The following is a 20048-nucleotide window of genomic DNA, read 5'->3' as shown; positions in this document are numbered from 1 at the left end:
CCGCCAAGCCACTGACATTTATTTAAACTTATTATCAACAACCTAAAACTTTTTATTACCTTTGCCCTATAATCTTCAAAGAACTTTGTAATCACCAACAAATTTTGGTAGAACTATAAAAATATAGTATAAAATATTTCTACTGATGTCTTTTGGCTCTTACCTCAGATTAAGTGTAAGTATGTAGCCAATCTGCATGTGTAGGTTTAGCAGCAATTTACCATATTTTATTGAATCTAAGATGCAGCTGATTGAAGGAAGTACTTTTATTTTACATTCCATTAAGAAATGAAAATAGATTGTCAATTACATTATGGCACACCATCGATACCAAGATGTTTACAATTTCAGAAGTATAAAAATATGCATCTCAAAATCAATGAAATATGTCATTTAGTCAAATTAACACTGTCGATTATGTTTTATTCTCTTCTTTCACATAAATAAGGCATGATTTAGTCAAGCAAAGAAAACTTTATTTCTGCTACATATAACAACATATTGCTCTAAGAAACAACTATTAGTTTTAGCACTGACGTATGAATTCAAAAATACATGTCAACAATCCGTGCTCCCCAGACAAAACAATGTTGTGCACAGACTATAAGGTATATGAAAAAAAAAAGCTGTCAACTGTCCACAGGGAGTGCGTCCAGTCACATTTTCAGTCAGTCAGCTGAGGATTATGTCAGTATTTAGTCTTTGTTCTGTAGAAAGAACACAACAGAAGTATGAAAATCATCACCTGAAAGGAAACAGCTGTTGTATATATAGTATTCCTAAAATGTTAGGAATTTCCTTTATTTCAAAAATAAAGGAAAAAGAAGCAAGGTTATCTGCTTACTAAATCATAGATGCCCCCAAATAAACAAAACCAAACTTACTCAGAAGTATGATGCAAGCAGGTACTGAATTTCTGGAGGGAAAATGCTGTGAATTAATACAAAAATCAGGATACTCTGAAATACTAAAATTTTTAATCTCTTCAAATAGAAAGAGAAACCTAGTTTGTACAATAAACCCAGTTCAAAATAGAACTCAATTACTTTCAAAGTTATATTCTTAGACCGGTTTCTTTTCCTATTTCATCAATGTAGCTCACTTAACCCTTAGGCCTGTTTTTCAGAGACAAAAGAAACCAGCCTTTACGAATGGTGCCGATGTTCCTTGAAATCAAGGGAACAAGTAAAAAAATACTGCCCTTCTCAAAGAACTTCAATGGCCATTATCATGTAAAATTTGGGAAACTTTCATACTATTTTATTGAACTTTAAGACAACACATTTATTTAATATACCAGCAAAGGAGGAGAATCTCATGGAGTCCACAGTAAATAGAAAATCTACAGCAAAAATAAATCTAAAAACCATGCTGTAATTTAGTGGAAGACATCCAAAACCAATACAGCTAGTTTTGACTTACCATTTTCAGCTAACCTAAACCTACTTTATTTTTGCTCTGAATAGGTACAACGATTCAATAAAGGGAAAAAGGATAGATTTTGTGAATAGTCATTCTGAAGAATATGCACTTCCTCTAATGTAGGGAACAGGGATTAATGTACATCACTTTTCTAGGAGAAAACGTGGTATTATAAAGCTTCATTCTCACAGCACCAGCTGGCCACATTTTGTATCATTAAACTTTTAGTTTCTGACTATTTTGATAAGGTGACAACTCAAAGATTTCACTAAAATCACCAATGCAGGTTTCAGCTCACAGCTGCAAAACATTTATTTATTTATTTATTTTTATATATTTATATATTTATTTAGATCTTATTTATTTATCATGAGAGAGACAGAGAGAGAGACAGAGGCATAGGCAGAGGGAGAAGCAGGCTCCATGCAGGAACCCGATGTGGGACTCGATCCCAGGACTCCAGGATCACGCACGCCCTGGGCCAAAGGCAGACGCTCAACTGCTGAGCCACCCAGGCGTCCCCATTATTTTATTTTATAAGGAATTCTGCTGATTCATTTTTTTCTTACTAGCCCTATTAAAAAAAAAAATCAGCCTCAGAAAGGTGAAGAGATCTGCCCAATCATCCAAGCATCAGAACTAAAATTCCAAGCCAGATCTTCTGATTTTGAAGTTGAATATTTTTTTACTGTATAACCACTAGGAAAGGCTCAATCACAGGGGTAATTCATATATTTTCTCCATAAGAACTTAGAATTACTGTCCTTTCTTAAGGACAAAGGTTTTTTGAATAAAAGAATTGTTAGGTATATATCAAAATATTCATAGATACCAACACACACATTTTTGTGTGCTATTTTAGAAGATAGCTTGTCTAACCAGAATTCAAGTCTTAACATTCTATTTGTAAAAATGAAAAGACAGCTTTGTTTTAAGAAGGACTTGCTAATTCTTTTTCACTGGTATTTTAATAATTCTACATTGTATAGGGTAATGAGAATGAATTTTGTAATTAAAGAAAACATCGCAAGACATCTCTAAATTAGGATTATTCATAATGGCCCAATGGACCTTTCCTATCGCCAATTGCCTTCTAGAAGGAGAAACTAGTTACCTGACTTACTGTAATAGAAAAACGGTCATCAGCAGTAAGGGTTACGACAATTCACTCTGGTACTTGCTACTCGCCATAAGTGGTCAGAAAGAAAACTAAGGTAAAAGAAATTTGCTTTCAAGTCAGTAACTTTAAGGTCAATCTAAAGTGCTTGCCAACCACTATCATTTTGGCCAACAGTGGAAGCTGGTGTATGTGGGAACAGGGACACTGAAATTCAGTCCCTGAAACTCAGAATACATTTCCAGAATAAGAAAAGCAAAAGAGTTGAATACTTCTACTTTAAAGAATGTTTCCCTAAGGCATGGAGATGAGTCGGCTATCACAGAAAAAGAAATATAAGTTTCATTTCTGGAAATGAAAAGAAAATGGAATTCATATTGCGTATGTACCATTATAACAGACAAGAGATTTTAGTAAACTGTCAGGGTTCCTTTTTAATACATATACGCACAAGAGAATACTTTCTTTTTTTTAATATTTTTATTTATTTATTCATGAGAGAGAGAGAGAGAGGCAGAGACAGGCAGAGGGAGAAGCAGGATCCATGCAAGGAGCCTGATGTGGGACTTGATCCCAGGTCTCGAGGATCAGGCCCTGGGCTGAAGGCGGTGCTAAACCGCTGAGCCACCTGGGCTGCCCAAGAGAATACTTTCTGAATATGTGGTTTTAATGCACAAACTCACAAATACAAGTCCAGATGAACACTAGTGTTTAGGTTCAAAAGGTCCATCGAGACATATTATTTGATACTGCTTTTTAAGCATTTCACTAGTGAGATGTCAAACACTCTTAATAGAGATTATTACAAATTACCTTAATTTATAACTCAAGATGTTAATCCTTCAAGTTAAAAATCTTTAGAACTATTTCAATTTTAAAGTTATGTAAGCAAAAATAAATAAATAAATAAAGTTATGTAAGCATATGGTAAAAAGTCCAATTCTTAACATTTAAGACATTCACAAACAAGAAAACCCATTATTTAATTTTCTACATTAAAATTTGATTTTACTTTGTTTTCCTTTGTTCGTTTGTTTTTTGTTTTTCCTTCTACAAAGTAAAATCAAATTTTAATGTAGAAAATTAAATAATGGGTTTTCTTGTTTGTGAATGTCTTAAATGTTAAGAATTGGACTTTTTACCATATGCTTACATAACTTTATTTATTTATTTATTTTTGCTTACATAACTTTAAAATTGAAAAACGTTTTCCTGGTAAACATGGTAAACATTCATTTTAAGTGTAAAAAGTTCAAGTTTAAAAAATATACTGTGAAATTAACCCAACCTATGGTTTTATTAGCTAAGTTTTAAGTCATAATGCTTTTAATTGACAACTTCCAAATCCCTAAAAAGAAACTTGATACATATTCCTCTTGCTATAATATTTAGCCAGTGTGTTTTTAAAATTTAGACTAAAAAGGGCTTACCTCAAGAATCAGTAAGTTCTCTGTCGTTTGTTAGATTCTTCTCTTGGGGAATCCGCCAGCATAACTTTAAGTCTGACTCCATTTAGGATCTTCCCATGTAAAGTAGTAATGGCATCATTGGCGCTTATTCTATCTGCATACTTGGCATACCCCACATTTTTTCCTGACACAAGGTAAACTTCAATCAGGTTACCAAAACGACTGAAACAAAGTGAAAAAAAAAAAAAAATCAAATGAAATGGATAAAAATACAACTGCTTAGGTCCAAAAACTGGGGTCCATTCTGGACTCCTTTTCCATTCCTCTCCCCACATTCAATCTTCAAGTCAATTTTCCTTCTCAAACACGTCCTCTATTAAAGTTCTCTTCATTCTCAGGTCCCTTTCCTCATTCAGCCAGTCATTATCTTTTCCTCGGAATGCTCTACTATCCTCCTTGCTTGTTTCCTTGCTCTCTGGGCTTGTCCCTCTGTAATTTATTCCCTACCCTGTCTTTGTAGTGACCTTTCTAAAACAGATATGATCATTTCCTCCCTAAAAATCCCTTCCAGGGTAAGGACAAACTCCCTAACATAGCTTGTGGGCCTTTCCTGACATGAGCCTTTTCCTCTCCTGCCTCACCCTCCCTCTCCCAGTCTCTCAAATTCCATATTCTAACCATTTCCTTTCACATTCTCTCTTGTAGGAATAACCACCCACATGCCCTCCTTTCTACTCTAAGTTATTTTTATCTGTCAGGTCTCTCCATTATATATTGCTTCTTAGGTATTTCATAGCCTGAACATTCTTTTTCATGACACCAACCTCTAGTGATGTTTTCCTATTCACTTGTTTATCTCCTACATGAGACTAACCATCAGAGGACAAGGACTCTTGTTTAATATACATATTACAATTTCCCTTGCACTTAGCATGGTGACTGCCTGGCACAAAGGAAATGTTAAAGAAACAAACTACACAAATCAGTTAAATAGGGATCCCTGGGTGGCGCAGCGGTTTGGCGCCTGCCTTTGGCCCAGGGCGCGAATCTGGAGACCCGGGATCGAATCCCACATCGGGCTCCCGGTGCATGGAGCCTGCTTCTCCCTCTGCCTATGTCTCTGCCTCTCTCTTTTTCTCTCTCTGTATCATAAATAAATAAAAATTAAAAAAAAAAAACCAAATCAGTTAAATAAAAGTCAAAATATCTGAACTACTGATGTTTTGTGTAGCTCTTCAATGAGCTTCCTATTTTTTTTTAATTCACGAACACTTGTTATGAGGCAAATAGGAAAAAGACTGAAAAGTTAAGATTAAAGGAGTTCTATTAAAAACACAAAAATAAGCAAGAGCTTTCCTTTTTCTAGATTTATTGTGTACTCTTCCTTACAATCAAGTAATTGTCTACTCTATATAATCCTTGAAGATCCAGCAGAGAGCTGACAAAATAGAAGATGTTTAATAAACTGTTCAGTTGAATTAAAACCACAAAGGAAATGATATGTAAAAAGAATTCTAGAGGATAGGTCTACACAGATGCATTTTCATCAAGAAACAAATGATTTGTCCATTTTATGCATGCAACTTTTTAAAACAATACTTTATGTTTTATGTCTTCAAAACAAAATAACAGGAAATTCTGTGTGGAGACTTAGAATACATAAATAATAAAGAAGAGAAGGAAATGATCATGCATTTTAAAAGATGATATAAATAAGGAATTTTTAAACTACAGAACAAATCATTCCTATCTGATAAGTACTGGATATAGGAAGTTTCAAGATTGTAAGAGGGCTTAAATAAACTATATTATAAAACAGAATTTTGTGGAATTGAAATCTTACCAGAATATATCCTCTAATACATCTAAAGGTAAAGGATGAGGATTAAACACGATAAAAAGTCTTTCTTTCACAGGAGTTTCAGGAGGGGCTTTTTTTTTGCATGATGGAAGTACAACATCTGTCTGGATTTGAGGCAACTGTGATCCAGAATTTCCTCCAAATTGCTGTTGAAGAGTTAGGTACAAAATAAGAAAAAGAAAAACTGCACTTTAAGGATTTTAAGCCAAGAGGTAAAGAGATCTATATCATGGCTTCTATGTGATCTTGTACTGTAGCTCTGAAAATTTTCTTATAGGCTAATAAACAAAGGCCACATTTATATTATCCTACTGATGTCTTACAGAGGTTAAATTTTTGCCTACTTACCAGAAATTGCTGCTGACTTGGGTTATTCCACACCATTGATGCAAGCTGTGCCGCTACCATCTGCGTTGCCATTTTTCTAAGGAGACTAAAGATAAAAACTGGTAATTTACAGAAAACTTGAAATGTTCAGTCTCTTACCCACAACTTGTTTTATGTGACTTCCTCACCTAAGAGGTCGACTGGTTTCTATTCTTATTCTTCAAGTTATATCACATACACCCAAAGCCCTGCTTTACACCCTCTGGAGATGGTACTTACTCTGTTGCGTTATTTCCATCATCAATGAAGGAAACACCTATCCGATTCCCAGGAGGGTACTGAAACCCATGTAACTTGTATTTTGCATAAATAGCTGATGCTACATTAAAATACTGAACCACTCCATGACCTAAAACAAAGTAAAGAATATCAGGAATTAAAAAGAAAACAGAGAGGATACCTAAAGCCTAGAAAGTGAAACAACATAAAAATAGCCTGGTATCACACAATTAATTAGTAAATACAGTCAAATGGGTCAGAAAACAAAGTTTTCTATACATATGTGCAACAGCTATGTTCCTACAGAGTCTAAAAGATAACATATTTTAAGGAAAATATAATTATTAAAGTAAGGTCTAATGTATTTAATTTTAGGATATTGGTATTTCTTATATGATAGATATACCTAAAACCAGTGTTACTTAAATTTTTGTTCTTTCGAATCTGCTTTGAAGTGCTAAAATTTTCCCTATCATACAGAGCAGGAAATGATATGAGAATATATAGTCTAATAAGAACAGAGTCATCTGGTTTGTTGCGGTGCAAGATAAAGGAAAAGTGGCACATATTAAAAACAAAAGGTAGGGAACAGAGGCTCTCAGATAGGAAATCATGAATTTCACATTCCTTTGGAGAGCTTTCAGTTAAGGAAACAGATTTCAATTTAGGAGGGTGATGCTGAAGCAGGGGGGTAATTTTACACTAGAGTCCATATATGGATAGCCCATGAGCTAAAAAACTAAAAAGTTCATAATATGTAACCAATTTGGGGTTTTACATGTATTTATATACATATACATATACACACAATATAATACTATATAAAATATATAACCCATATATATAATATATCCCACTAGGGGAAAAACACTAAAATTTCATGTTATTCGCCAAACCCAAGCACTCCAACATCTTAATGAAATTAAAACTCTGAAAGCAAATGAACATATAAAACTAATTCAGATAGAACTCTATGATGATAACTCTACTAATAAAAGGTGTCCCAATAACACATATATTTATTTATTAGATGCAACAAACAGAGAAACAATATAGAAGATAAAGGAACAAATACATTTCAACATACCAGGTAAAAAGGGAAAGAAATACAAAACAAATAGAATTAAACATAACAATGAATCCACCCCAAAATACAAAATGTGTGCCTTAAAGCCAGCATAAAGAATGATAGTCTAAGGTTGGATTGGGGTTGGAGATGGTCCAAAGTAGGCTCAGATGGGCAACCTTGCTAAAAGACCAGTGCTGGGTAGAATAATAGTAGGTGAGTGTTTGTGTCTGTGGGAAGAGTGGCACCCCTCTAGGCCTATCAGCCCATATGACCTGACTCACTTTCCTACTTCTCCTTATAGCCATGACACCCTAAAAGGACTAAATCAAGTGTATCAATAGTACTAGAACAGATGCCAAGTATGACTCTTCTAGAACACTCCTCACCTCCAATTCTTTAAAACAAACCAATAAGCTCCCAAGATTTACTGAGTGCCTATTATGTGCCAGGACTTGCAGTAGGTATTCCACATACAGTATTTCTAGTTCTTATCTAACCCTGGCATAGAAGGTATTAATAATGCCCTTTTACAGATGCAGAGAGACTCAGGATAAGCAAGATCTCAGAGCTACGTACCAGTGCTGGGATTTGTACCTGAGACTATTGCAAAATGGAATGCCAACCATTTTCCATTATGCCACAATAACTCCATTTGTAAAAAGCCTTAAAAAAAAAAAACCTTAAAAAATTACAAAGATGGTTAAGCCAACACTAGATACTAGGTTTAACCAATTAACCAGTTAATAAGTTCAAATAGCTGATATTAGAGCATTGCTTCAATGTTTTAAGATTTTTATTTGTTTGAGAGAGAGCACAAGTGGAGGGGGGGTTTGCAGAGGGAGGGCTTGATCCCAGGACCCTGAGATCATGACCTGAGCCAAAGATAGACACTTAATCACCTGAGCCACACAGCTACCCCAGCTTAGCATCAATTAAGACTGGAAAGAAGCAGAGAGAGGGGAAGAACAATCAAATGCTTGAAATAAAGGGAAGAAATTTAATTTTGAGGCATAACGTTTAAAAAAAAAAAAAAAAAAAAGAGGGCAGCCCCAGTGGCGCAGCGGTTTAGCGCCACCTGCAGCCCGGGGTGTGATCCTGGAGACCTGGGATCGAGTCCCACATCGGGCTCCCTGCATGGAAGCCTGCTTCTCCCTCTGCCTGTGTCTCTGCCTCTCCCTCTCTCTGTGTGTTTCTCTATGAATAAATAAACAAAATCTTTAAAAAAATAAAAATAAATAAAAAATAAAGAGACAGACTTTAGGATGAGGAGGAAACTTTATGGGTTTTAGAACTTTGCCTAGTATTAATCATGAGTACTGAGACCTCCAACCTAGGGTATTTTGGTTGTAGAACTAGAAACAGAAAATGCTCTATTCTATGGGAGTTAATACATTTTTAAAAAATAAATGACTTTGTGAAAAGGAGATGTATCCTCAAGGGTTTATTTCTTAAGGTATCACTGTAATTTGAAAGTTTAAGTGGGAGAAAAGAAAACATAAAATTGTCAAAGAAATAGTATCTGACATAAAAAGTGCCACTGGAGAAAAGACATTTTAATCAAACACAGTATATTAAAAAATAATAGACATTACTGTACCATAATTAGAATAAGGATCTCGTTGAACTTCACAGTATTCCAATCCTGGTACTATATCAAAAATACTGAAAAGCTGCTCTTCAGTGAAAGGAACTCTTGATACAACTGACAGACGTTTGGAGATGGCTTCTTGGCCTCTGTTGTCATTCTTGTCAAAACTTGAAAAGTCAGATTGTTGTTCTCCAACAATGTAGGAAAAAAGTGCATCTTTTAATTTCTATACATTCAAGAATTCATTTAACATTTCAGGTATGAGTACATAAGCTGAGCTGTCATTGAGTCCACAGCATTGGACCAAGGCACTGTATTTTGTAGTATCCTCTTGGTCATTAGTACTATCAAAAGGGACCAATAGTGAGAAAACAGATAACTTTTCCCACTCTCCTGCCTTCGACACAGAAATACAAGCAGAAATGTGTAGTCTAACTTCAGAGGAATATGTTTAGTATGCAAAACTGCAAAATATGGCAAGTGTTTCACCTATAAGAAAGTTTGTGCCAAATAACACAGGCCTTACTTTCATCACTCATTTCTCCCTTTGGCTAACTTCTACTTTTGTCATTCCTCTCTTTTCTAGCCCTAATTTTAAAGCAGCAGTACTTTAGGTATAAAATCTTAAGACTCATACTGAGGGGATATCAGCATATGTTTTTCATACTGTTTGGTCAGCTACAGAGGCAGAAGCTCACTCAAAAAAGGTGGCAGTGATGTGGTTTAATATTTAGATAATACATAACTAACCATAAAAGACGGTAACTGGAAACTATTTCCAATTATAGTTATAATTGTGATAGTTACAATTATAATAAAACTTTAATTACAACTATAATACAGTTGTAACGCTATGTTACACGGTGTTAAATACTAGGTATGCAAGTGTTAAATATTAGGACCATGAGGAGTCATGACAAATTTCTCAAGAAACCCCACATTAACTTTTCTTCACTGAGATTTTACAGACTACTGATAAAAGAATATTTTACAAAATCCCAATCAGATTGTATATACTACTTATACTATTAAAATAAAGGACAGCTTACTCACCAAATGGAAACATATTTACTCTAGGTTCATGTCCCAGTGTCTCCTGCCTCATGTTACTGTAATAGTCTTGTTCCGAGGATTCAGAGGCTTTATTTTTAGGTTCAGCCAAGATTGCCCTAAAACCTGAAAAAGAGAATCCATGACTTTCAAACTTCATAGCAAATTTATCATACCTGCCAATATACTTTATTGATAGTGCCTGACTTAGCTTTATAACCGTAATTGTATAAAATAAAACGTACACAAAAGCCATCTGTACCAGACCTACTTCTTCGCTTTTTGGAAAACAGCAAAGAATAAATAAAAAGAGCAAGAATCTCAAATTATGGGTCAATGTAGACATGAAAGATCAGCAATTCTATCTTATCCTGTCCAAACTCCCCCTATTACAAATAACATCATGTTTCCTTCTCTCCGGCTCAACATCAAAATCCTACAGGGCTTTTCATATTCAACTTGTGAGCAAGAGTCTTCCTTTGAAACACACTTACAAGATGTTATTTTTTATTCTAGTTTCTCTGCCTTTGTTTCTAAGTCAGATTCTCTTCAATTAATTACAGTTCTTTAACTGGTCTCTTTGCCTCTGGATCAAAGGTGTTAAGTAGGGTTTCAAGGATGAGCTTCAAAAGGTGGGAAAGTTCCATGAACTCTCTGAAACTTTAAACAAAAATGCTTATGTCTATGTGTACATGGGCATATTTCAAAGAAGGTTCATGGCTTTCATCATATTATTCAGTGGCTACCAAAAGGAAAAAACCAGTCACTTTGAATTCTTTCTCTGGAAATCCATCCCTGATACTATTTTTCTTCTTTCAAACAATCTACAGGGGAATCTTAACTAAGTTTGAACTCTTCATAACCTCCCATACATGGTGTCAATGTACTTAGTTAACTTTGCCTCCTAATTTCTCAACAGGATTATTATGCTTTATTCAGACTGCTGCCTTCACAATATTAAGCAAAGACATGTTTATTCCTAGCTCTGTGCCTTTGCTTACACTGCTCTCAGCTTTTGTCTGGCCTACTCTTTATCAGATGTAAATCTTACCTCTAGAGGTATTCTCATGCTCTCAGAGCAGTTGTTTCTCACCACTATTGGACCATACCAAATATTTTTTAATATTTTCTCATTTGGCAAATTTTTATGGAGACTATTATAGATGGCAGTATCTTTGATAAAGATCTCAATATATCTTTACAGAGGTCCTATAACTACTAGGTACTAGGAATGACAGAAACAGATAAATAAAACATACTCTCTGCTTTCAAAGAACCTTTTAAAAGTCTTCTATTATCCTTAACGATTTTTTTGCCTATTAGATCTTGGCTACCCAATATAATTAAATTCCTTAAAAGCTATATATTTATTCCCTTTGTATCCTTTTACTTAACATATTGCTGAGTATACCATAGGTACTCAATTAATGCTGGCTGAGTGAGAAACATAGAAGGATCTGAAAGGAAATTTTGGTATGTACCTTAAGGTTATTTAAGAATTCCACTGATTAGCAGTAATTCTTTCCAGTATGTATAGATCTTTATAATATCCTAAAATCTACTAATTTAATTATTTCTTATTTGTAAAGGTCAATGTAACCAGGAGTATGACAACAAAGGATATTTTCCTTAGCTTCTTTAAAATTCTTATTCTTCACTATGTACACCAGCAACAGCAAAAGATCCGTTTAATGTCATTCTAGGTAAAAACTAACCCAATAAATATTTCATTACCTATGTGGGCAAATATTACATGAAGTCCCATCCTTAACCTTTATGTTTATTAGTATATACTTAATTTTGTTTAAGGTTTAGGTTATATATAAACACACATAACAGAAAATTTGAGTTTTTTTAGTATAAAAAATATTTTTTAAAAAGGCCTGAAAAGGTCAGTTTTTTTAATACTTAAAAATTTTAAATTACTATAGAAATAATAACCAAAATGTGGCAATAGTATTTTCACTTACTAAGTTAATATAGTTGCTCATATTTCTCTTCAAGACAGTGCCTCAATAAAAGCTTAACCACAGCCCCAAAACTAATTATCCTAGATATATACATATGTGTGTGTATATATATATATATGTATTAAAACTCCCATTGCTAGGATTAAATTAGCAGGTATGGTTATTAGCAAAAACCAGCATTAGATTCAGTTATTTAGAATAATTAAAAGTTTTCAAAAAGTCTTTAACATGTTAAATGAACACATCCTTACTTCGGTCACAGTTTTCTATTGCTTGGGCAGCTTGTGATGGTTTTAAGTATCGAACATAGCCCAACCTTTACTTTCTCCAGTTACTTTGTTCTTAATAATGCTGCAATACTCGATATCTCCATACACCTATGAGAGTTAAAAGAATGATCTTAGAGGAGTCAAAAATCAGTAACTGAATAGATTATTTCAGAACTTCAAGTTTATTTGTGCCCCTTATTTGCAAAACTAGAAATCAGAATTAGAATTTATAGCCATTTTTAATAATAGAATCAAAATGTCCACAAACTAATGAGAAAAAGAACCATAATAATGATATAAGCAAATAATAACCACCAAAATAATAATTTCCATCTTCACTTTCTGAGCATCTGCTTTACATATATTACCTTATTGCTACAACAATCCTTCAAGGATATACATGTGTGTGTGTCTATATATACATATATGTATGTATACACACCCCAATATCCATATTATATATATGTGCATATATATATTATATTATTTATTTCACAGACAAGGAAAATGAGTCTTAGAGAAATCAGTAATTTGCCTATGTCATGGAGGGAGAGTAAGAGTGTGTACATAGTTTGGAAAGATCCAAAGTCTTGCTCAGTGGCGATCACAAGCTGGAACTGAACCTTCTATATTCAAATCTTGGCTCAGTCCCTTATTCACTGGACAGTTTAGTTATCCTCTCTGTGGCTATCTCTTTACCAGTTAAATGGGGCTAAAAGCTGTACCTTCTTCAAAAGGTTATTGTTAAGAGTTAAATGAACTAAGAGACCTAAAGGGTCTGGAACACATTAAACATTAGCTACAGCTCCCTGCCTTCTAACAGGACATAACTGATTATGTATTCTTCCAAAAAGGAGCCTCTCAAAGTATATCACTAAAACACATCAGCTTTCTCAGAAAGTCAATTCTATGTAAAAAATAAGGGTAAAAGTTTACTTTTTTTAAAAAAAGATTTTATTTATGTATTTGACAGAGAGAGCACATAAGCAGGCAGAACAGCAGGCAGAGGGAGAGGGAAAAAGGCTCCTCACTGAGAGAGAGCCGAATGTGGGGCTCCATCCTAGGACCCTGGGATCATGACCTGAACTGTAGGCAGATGCTTAAACGATTGCGCCACCCAGGCAACCCTAAAAGTTTATTTTTAATGTTGGTACAAATATAGCATATAAATTCTTAGCGCTATTTTTTTTTAAGACTTATAAGTATTTAGAGAGGGACAGTGTATGTGGGGGCAGGCAGCGAGAGAGGAAGATATAATCTTAAGCAGGCTTCTCACTGAGTGCAGGGCAGCATCTCACAATCCTGAGATCACAACCTGAGCCAAAATCAAGTCAGGCACTTAACTGACTGAGCCACCCAGGTGCCACCTTAGTGTTTATTATTTATTTTATAAAATTCTCATGTAACCAATTAGCAACTTAATTATTATACATTTGGATAAAAATGTCATACTTGTTCAAGCAGAAAAAGATAAAGATTTATAAGATAAAAACTTTCTTACTATTGGAGGAAGTATGGAATATATATTTTTGGTAGCTGTTACTTTTGAGATATTTTGTATTTTATATTTTACTCAACTCTTACTTCAGGTAGGACAGAGATTTTGAAAATTACTTTTTACTATTTGTTTCTTTTCTTTCTTGCATGTTGCCCACCTGATTCCTAGTATTGGGAAACATTGAGAAAGGAGAAAATTTCCAACTCAAATTTAAGAACTGCTTTTAATAATTTTTGTGAAAGTATATCACTGCATATACAAGTGAATGGCTAAAAGGATTTAAAGTTATCTTCAAATTTCATGGACTACACATATATATTCTTACTACTTGCTTCAGTGCTGTAGTTTTTTTCTTTAAATAGAGAACTCTTTCAAAGGCTTATTTTTAGGACAAAAATTCTATAAAGGATGAGCCTTTCTGCGAATAAGTGCATCAATATGCTACAGTTTTATAATAAATATTAGGGAATATAGTTCACATACTCAGGCTTCCTTGACTCACCTCAACATGAGAGCAACAGAGTGGTAAGAGGGTACTTTAAAATTGTAAAGACCAAGAGCAGGTTCTGGATTCAGACAGCCTGGATTTAAATCTTGGTTCACCATCTATCAGGTATGTGACCTAATTTAAAACTCTGGGTTTTATACTTTATTTTCCTGAATCTGTGTTTTCATTATATGGAAGAAAATGCCATCACTGATATTTTCCAGTTTTTGGTTTCTAAAAAGTTAGTTTATTCTAGGCTTAATATTTTAGAACTGGATGGAAGTAGAAAACTTAAAAGCAGTTATTTAATTCTCTACCACCAATATAACTTAAACAACACTTAAGATTTAGTAACTTATACAACCAATTTAGGATTAGAAGTTATCACAGATGCTGCTGATGAGTAAACATAAGTACCTTAAATTTTTCCCGCAGATCTTCTTCTGTGTAGGACTTTGGTATCATTACAAATATTCTTGTGAGTTCTTCATCTTCAACATCACGGTGACTTCCAGATGATCTGGACTGAGCAATGAAAACCTAAGAAACAAACAAAATCCAAAAAAATAAAAGAATCAGTTAACTGTTTTCCTATTCCTTAAGTATACTTACTTCATTATTAGTATGAGATTCATGTTAGGTTAAATGCAGTGTAATAGGGTTTTGTCAAAAGTTTTTTTAAAGCAATCTTTACTGCAATGACTTTTTATATGCGATGATACCAATGTCTGCATTGGTTTTTCCAAATGTATTTTTACATTTGCCTTTTTGTTTACCAAGAGGCAAGTCAGTGCATTGATAAAGAATGTACAGTTGAGTACAGTGTCCAATAAATGCCAATTACAGTTGATTAATAGTGTTATTTAAATATCACATATTTTAAAGATGTTTGTTTATTTGAGAGAGAGCGAGAGAGCGCAAAAGTAGGGAGGAGGGGCAGAGGGAGAGAGAGAAGCAAGACTCCCCACAGAGCAGGGAGCCAGACTGAGGGGCTAGATCCCAGGACCTGAGATCCTGACCTGAGCTGAAGGCAGACGCTTAACCCCATGAACCACCCAAACACCCTAAATATCACGTTTTTACTGATTTTGTCTAGCTGTTCCGTCAGATACTAAGAGAGGAGTATAAAAACTTGACTGCGAATTTGTCTTTCTCCTTTCAGTTCCATCAATAATGCTTCATGTATTTTGAAGCTATATTATTGGCTGCATAAACATTTGGGAGTTATGCACTTTTGACTGATATTTTTATTACTGTGAAATTACCCCATCTCTGTCAATACTCCTTGTGTTGAAGACCATTTCATATGATATCACACCAGCTTTTTCTATCCTTTAACTTTCAACCACTTTGTATCTTTATACTTCACATGTCTCTCTTATATAGTATTTAGCTTGGTCTTTCTTTTTTTATAAAGCTTGATAATCTCTGCCTTTAACTGGCACGTTTAGTCTACTTATGTTTAAACATAATTATTTATATAGTTAAGTCTAGAATGTCATATTTTTAATTGTTTTCTTTCTAATATTAACTCTTAAAAAAAGGTAACATAACCATATTCTGGACCATCTCAGTGACCATCCAAATGATCTACATAAGCACATACTCATATGTGCTTTTCTACTATTGGCAATTCAGTTTTACTGAAACATCATCTGTGACATTAGATTACTTACATTATTATTATTACTTGGATTATGATATTGGGTTATTATTACTTTATAAATTTTTTCTGAAGATTTTTATTTATTTACTCATGAGAGACAGAGAGAGAGAGAGAGGCAGAGACACATGCAGGGAGCCCAATGTGGGACTTGATCCTGGGTCTCCGGGATCATGCCCTGAGCCAAAGGCAGATAGATGCTCAACCACTAAACCGCCCAGGCATCTCATTTTGGTTTTATATTATCCTAGAAGAATGTTAAAATCTCTAACTAGGATTATAGATTTGTTCATAGAGCTCTAAGGATAAGAGTTTTAATGGCTAGTTTTTTTAACTTGAAGACCTGTAATAAAATTAATCCACATGAAGCCCTTAAGGTTGCTTTTTTGCATCTTCTACTTTAAAGGGGGGGGAAGGCCTATATACTATTCCACTATGAGAAAATCTGAACTTATGGAATTTCAGAGTAGCAACTCAAAGGACAAATAACAGTTACTCCTTCAATAAACTTACATTATATGCCAAGTAATGTATAAAGTATGAGTACTGAGAAATACAGAAATGACCCACTAGAAAGTCAGTCTAGTGGACATATCAGTAATGAGTGATCAACGGAAAAATAAAACAGGAAACCTTTAAGAATATAGGAAGACGCTAGGTGGAAAAAGTTCAAGTAAGATTTGAGACTGGAGGGGTCATCATATCACAAATTTCTAAATTTTAGAAGACTAGAATATTTCAAATTTCCAATAAGGCAAGCAGTGTCTGAGCAGAACACATATATAATAATTAACCACTTAATGGGCAGTTTTTCCTAAGACTTTTGTTTAGACTATAAACTCTAAATAAGAGTCATTCTTGCAAAGCTAAAAACCAAGACTTTACCCCTTTCCTCAAGATAATGTAGTTGGTCACAGAATAACTCTTACTTAGCCAATCTTTTTTCGCTGTAGGCCTAGGGCTATAATTTTCTTTTTTGTCTTATAAATCCTTTGGAACTTTGCAAAAGCAAACTACAAGAAAAAAGTTGAAGCTGAATTAATTTAACTAGAAATACAGAAAAGACAAAAACAGAAAGAAACAAAACTATATTCCAGGGGAAGACAGACCAAGCTGAACTTGCTAAAGAATAAATTTATGTTTTTCTAGGACCTGTAATGTAACAAACCTCTGGCTGAGAGGTGTGGACCAAGATGTGAAAAACAACTTAAACTTGTTTTGGGGAATAACTTCTCTGCAGCTACAAGGGAGGGTACATTTCGGCACTGGCACTTTTACTTCTCTCGTAAGAATTTAATCAAGGAAAGCGGATTATACAGGTTTGAGATTTGGGGCATTTTGGGGGTTGTCCACAGATCTCTGTGGTTCTACTCAAAGCATAAAAAACTCTCTCCCCTAATTCAACTGGAAGGAGATACAAATTATCTATCTAGGGTAGGAGTCAACAAACTACAGCTTCCTGTTTTTCCACAGCCCAGGATCTGAGACTTACTTTATATTTTTAAAGGGCTGTTAAAAACAAAGAATATGTGGCTCACTATGCCTAAAATTTACTATTTGGACTTTAAGAGAAAAAGTTTGTCAGGACGCCTGGGTGGCTCAGCGGTTGAGCATCTGCCTTTGACTCAGGGCAGGATCTGACTCCCAGGATGGAGTCCCCCATCGGGCTCCCTGCACGGAGCCTGCTTCTCCCTCTACCTGTGTCTCTTATGAACAAATAAATTAAAAATCTTAAAAAAAAAAAAAAAGGTTTGACAACCCCTGATGGAGCATACACTGTGGCCTGACAATTTATTTGGCTGGTGATCAGTTCTGCTGCATTTCAGAGTGCTGGGGAGGTGGAAGTAAAGGGAATGTCTATGGCCTACTGCATTTTTGGCACACTCCTCTGCTCCTTCTCTTTTGTGGATGGAAATACAGAGAAGACCTCCAGAGATAGAAATATCTTTCAGTCTTTCATTTATGTAACTCAGCATAAATATTCTTACCAGTTTTCTATAAGTCAATGGGAGAGAAAAAAAAAAAAGAGGGGGGAGGGGAAAGTCGAGGGAGGGAAAAGAGAATTTTGTGGAAATCTCCAACAGAATTAGAAACACGGCAACTATCTCTACAGGACAGGTGACAGTAGGTGCTCGGGAACTGAGTTCACAGTCAGTTAAGGGATGACCTGTTGGCTACGGCTGACCGTAAGGTATGTCCAGGGCCTGCCTACCTTCGGCCAACCGCTGTGCTAGAACATAGATGGACCCAAACAACCCTCCAGATCACCCCTTCCTGCCACGCATGGGGTATCTTAATTTCACACAAGTGCAGAAACAATATAAATACCTTCAGGGGGAGTGAACTAAGAGGATACGCGGGGGTGCTTAGTAATAGCACAACTAACACTACCATCACAGTGATTTGGCTCTTCTTCTTTATTTTTAATATTTTATTTATTTATTCATGAGAGACACACACAGAGAGAGAAGCAGAGACACAGGCAATGGGAGAAGCAGGCCCCATGCAGGGAGCCCGACGCAGGACTCGATCCCGGGTCTCCAGGGTCACGCCCTGGGTCGCAGGCGGCGCTAACTGCTGAGCCACCCGGGCTGCCTTTTTTGTTTTGTTTTGTTTTGTTTATGTATTTGAGAGAGAGGGAGGGAGAGGGAGGGAACCTGCAGGGGGAGCGGCGGCAGCAGCTGCCTGTGCCTTGAGAGCAAAGCCGCGGAGTGACAAGCCGCAACGCGGGGGGAGTTGGGGGGTACAAAGGCCGCAGGTTCAGGCACCGCCGCCCCCGCCCTCCGTGCACGAGCGCCCAACACCAGAGAGGCCACAGTTTCGTGCACTTTGAGCACGTTACGAAGCTTCGTAGCAACGTGGGAAAAAAAAAGCAGAGTAACCGTTTTTTTTTTCTTCCCTTCCCCAACCCGGTAGACGGGGTTCCGAGAGCGCAGGGTCGGCGGCGGGCCCCGGAGGCCGCGGCTCCCCGGCGGCGTCGCGGGCGACCGTGCTCCCCCCTCCCCCCGCCCAGGGCCGCGCAGCCCGCGGCAGGCCCCTCCCCCCGGGCACCTGCACCTTGATGGGCTTGGTGTCGTTGGGGCTGAGGCACTGGCCGTGCATCTCCTCCATGGCCCTGCAGGCCTGCGAGCTGCGGGCAAACTTGACGAAGGCGATGCCCTTGGACTCCTTGGTGTGCTTGTCCCGCACCACCCAGATGTCCTGGATCTCGCCGAAGGGCGAGAAGCGCTCCCGCAGCACCGACTCGGGCGTGTACTTGCTGATGACCAGGAAGATGCGGCTGTTGGGCGGCTCGTCCAGGCTGTCCACGCCCGGCCGGAAGCCTCCGCCGCTCGCACAGCTGCCTGCCTCGTCCATGGCGCTCCACGCGGCGCGGGAGCCCGCCCCGGGCCCCCCGCAGGTCCCCCGGCCGCCGCCGCCGCCGCCCACCGGCCGTTGCGGGGCCGCCGCTCGGCTTCCGGAGGACGCGAGACGCGGGCGCCTGGCCTCTCCCGCCGCCCCGCCCACCCGCTTCCGGGGAGCGCCCTGCAGCGCCCCCTAGCGGCCCGGGGCGGGGAGGCCGGCCCCACCCGGGGGGCGGGGGGTCGGGGGGTGGGGGGGGGTCGGGGGGGGGGTCGGGGGGTGGGAGGCCCGCGGCCGCTAGGCTCAAACGTCAGGTGCGCCGTCCTCCTTCCCGGTGGCCACGAACAGCCCCATCTAGCGCACAGGCTTCCCAAGGCTGGCTTCGCCCCCACGCCTCGACCCAAGCATGCCTCCCCTAAGACCTGCCATCTTGGCCAGAAGCTCAATAGAAGACCACTATAGGATAAAGTGAAAAGCCCTAGAGTCTTAAAGTTATAAAGAACTTCTGAGGTCATCCAATTTCAGCCTCGTTGGCCGAGATTGAGATGAGGAAATCGAAGTCCTTGGGATAGCCAAAGGCAGTAGTAGACATACAAACAGAGCCCAAACCAGAACCAACTCCATCCCCTGATGGGCTCCACGCCCACAAGCACCCCTGGGGGTGTTGAGGGCTGAAAGGGTGGACTGCTCAGCTACA

General features: G+C 37.3%; 1 protein-coding gene across 1 annotated transcript; it reads right to left on the bottom strand.

Moving 5' to 3' along the window:
* Positions 1 to 454: 454 nt before the first annotated feature.
* RBM45 (RNA binding motif protein 45) lies at positions 455 to 19444 on the bottom strand. Its single transcript, XM_038584966.1, is given in 11 exon segments — positions 455 to 707; positions 3970 to 4170; positions 5792 to 5955; positions 6158 to 6242; positions 6416 to 6545; positions 9082 to 9267; positions 10126 to 10248; positions 12344 to 12406; positions 12409 to 12469; positions 14764 to 14886; positions 19067 to 19444. Coding segments are annotated over 10 exon segments (1428 nt in total). The 5' UTR covers positions 19367 to 19444; the 3' UTR covers positions 455 to 707; positions 3970 to 3977.
* Positions 19445 to 20048: the final 604 nt, after the last annotated feature.

This window comes from Canis lupus, chromosome 36 (assembly GCF_011100685.1).
Source record: "Canis lupus familiaris isolate Mischka breed German Shepherd chromosome 36, alternate assembly UU_Cfam_GSD_1.0, whole genome shotgun sequence".
NCBI classification, from domain to species: Eukaryota; Metazoa; Chordata; class Mammalia; order Carnivora; family Canidae; genus Canis; species Canis lupus.
This window is presented reverse-complemented; position numbering and strand designations above follow the sequence as displayed.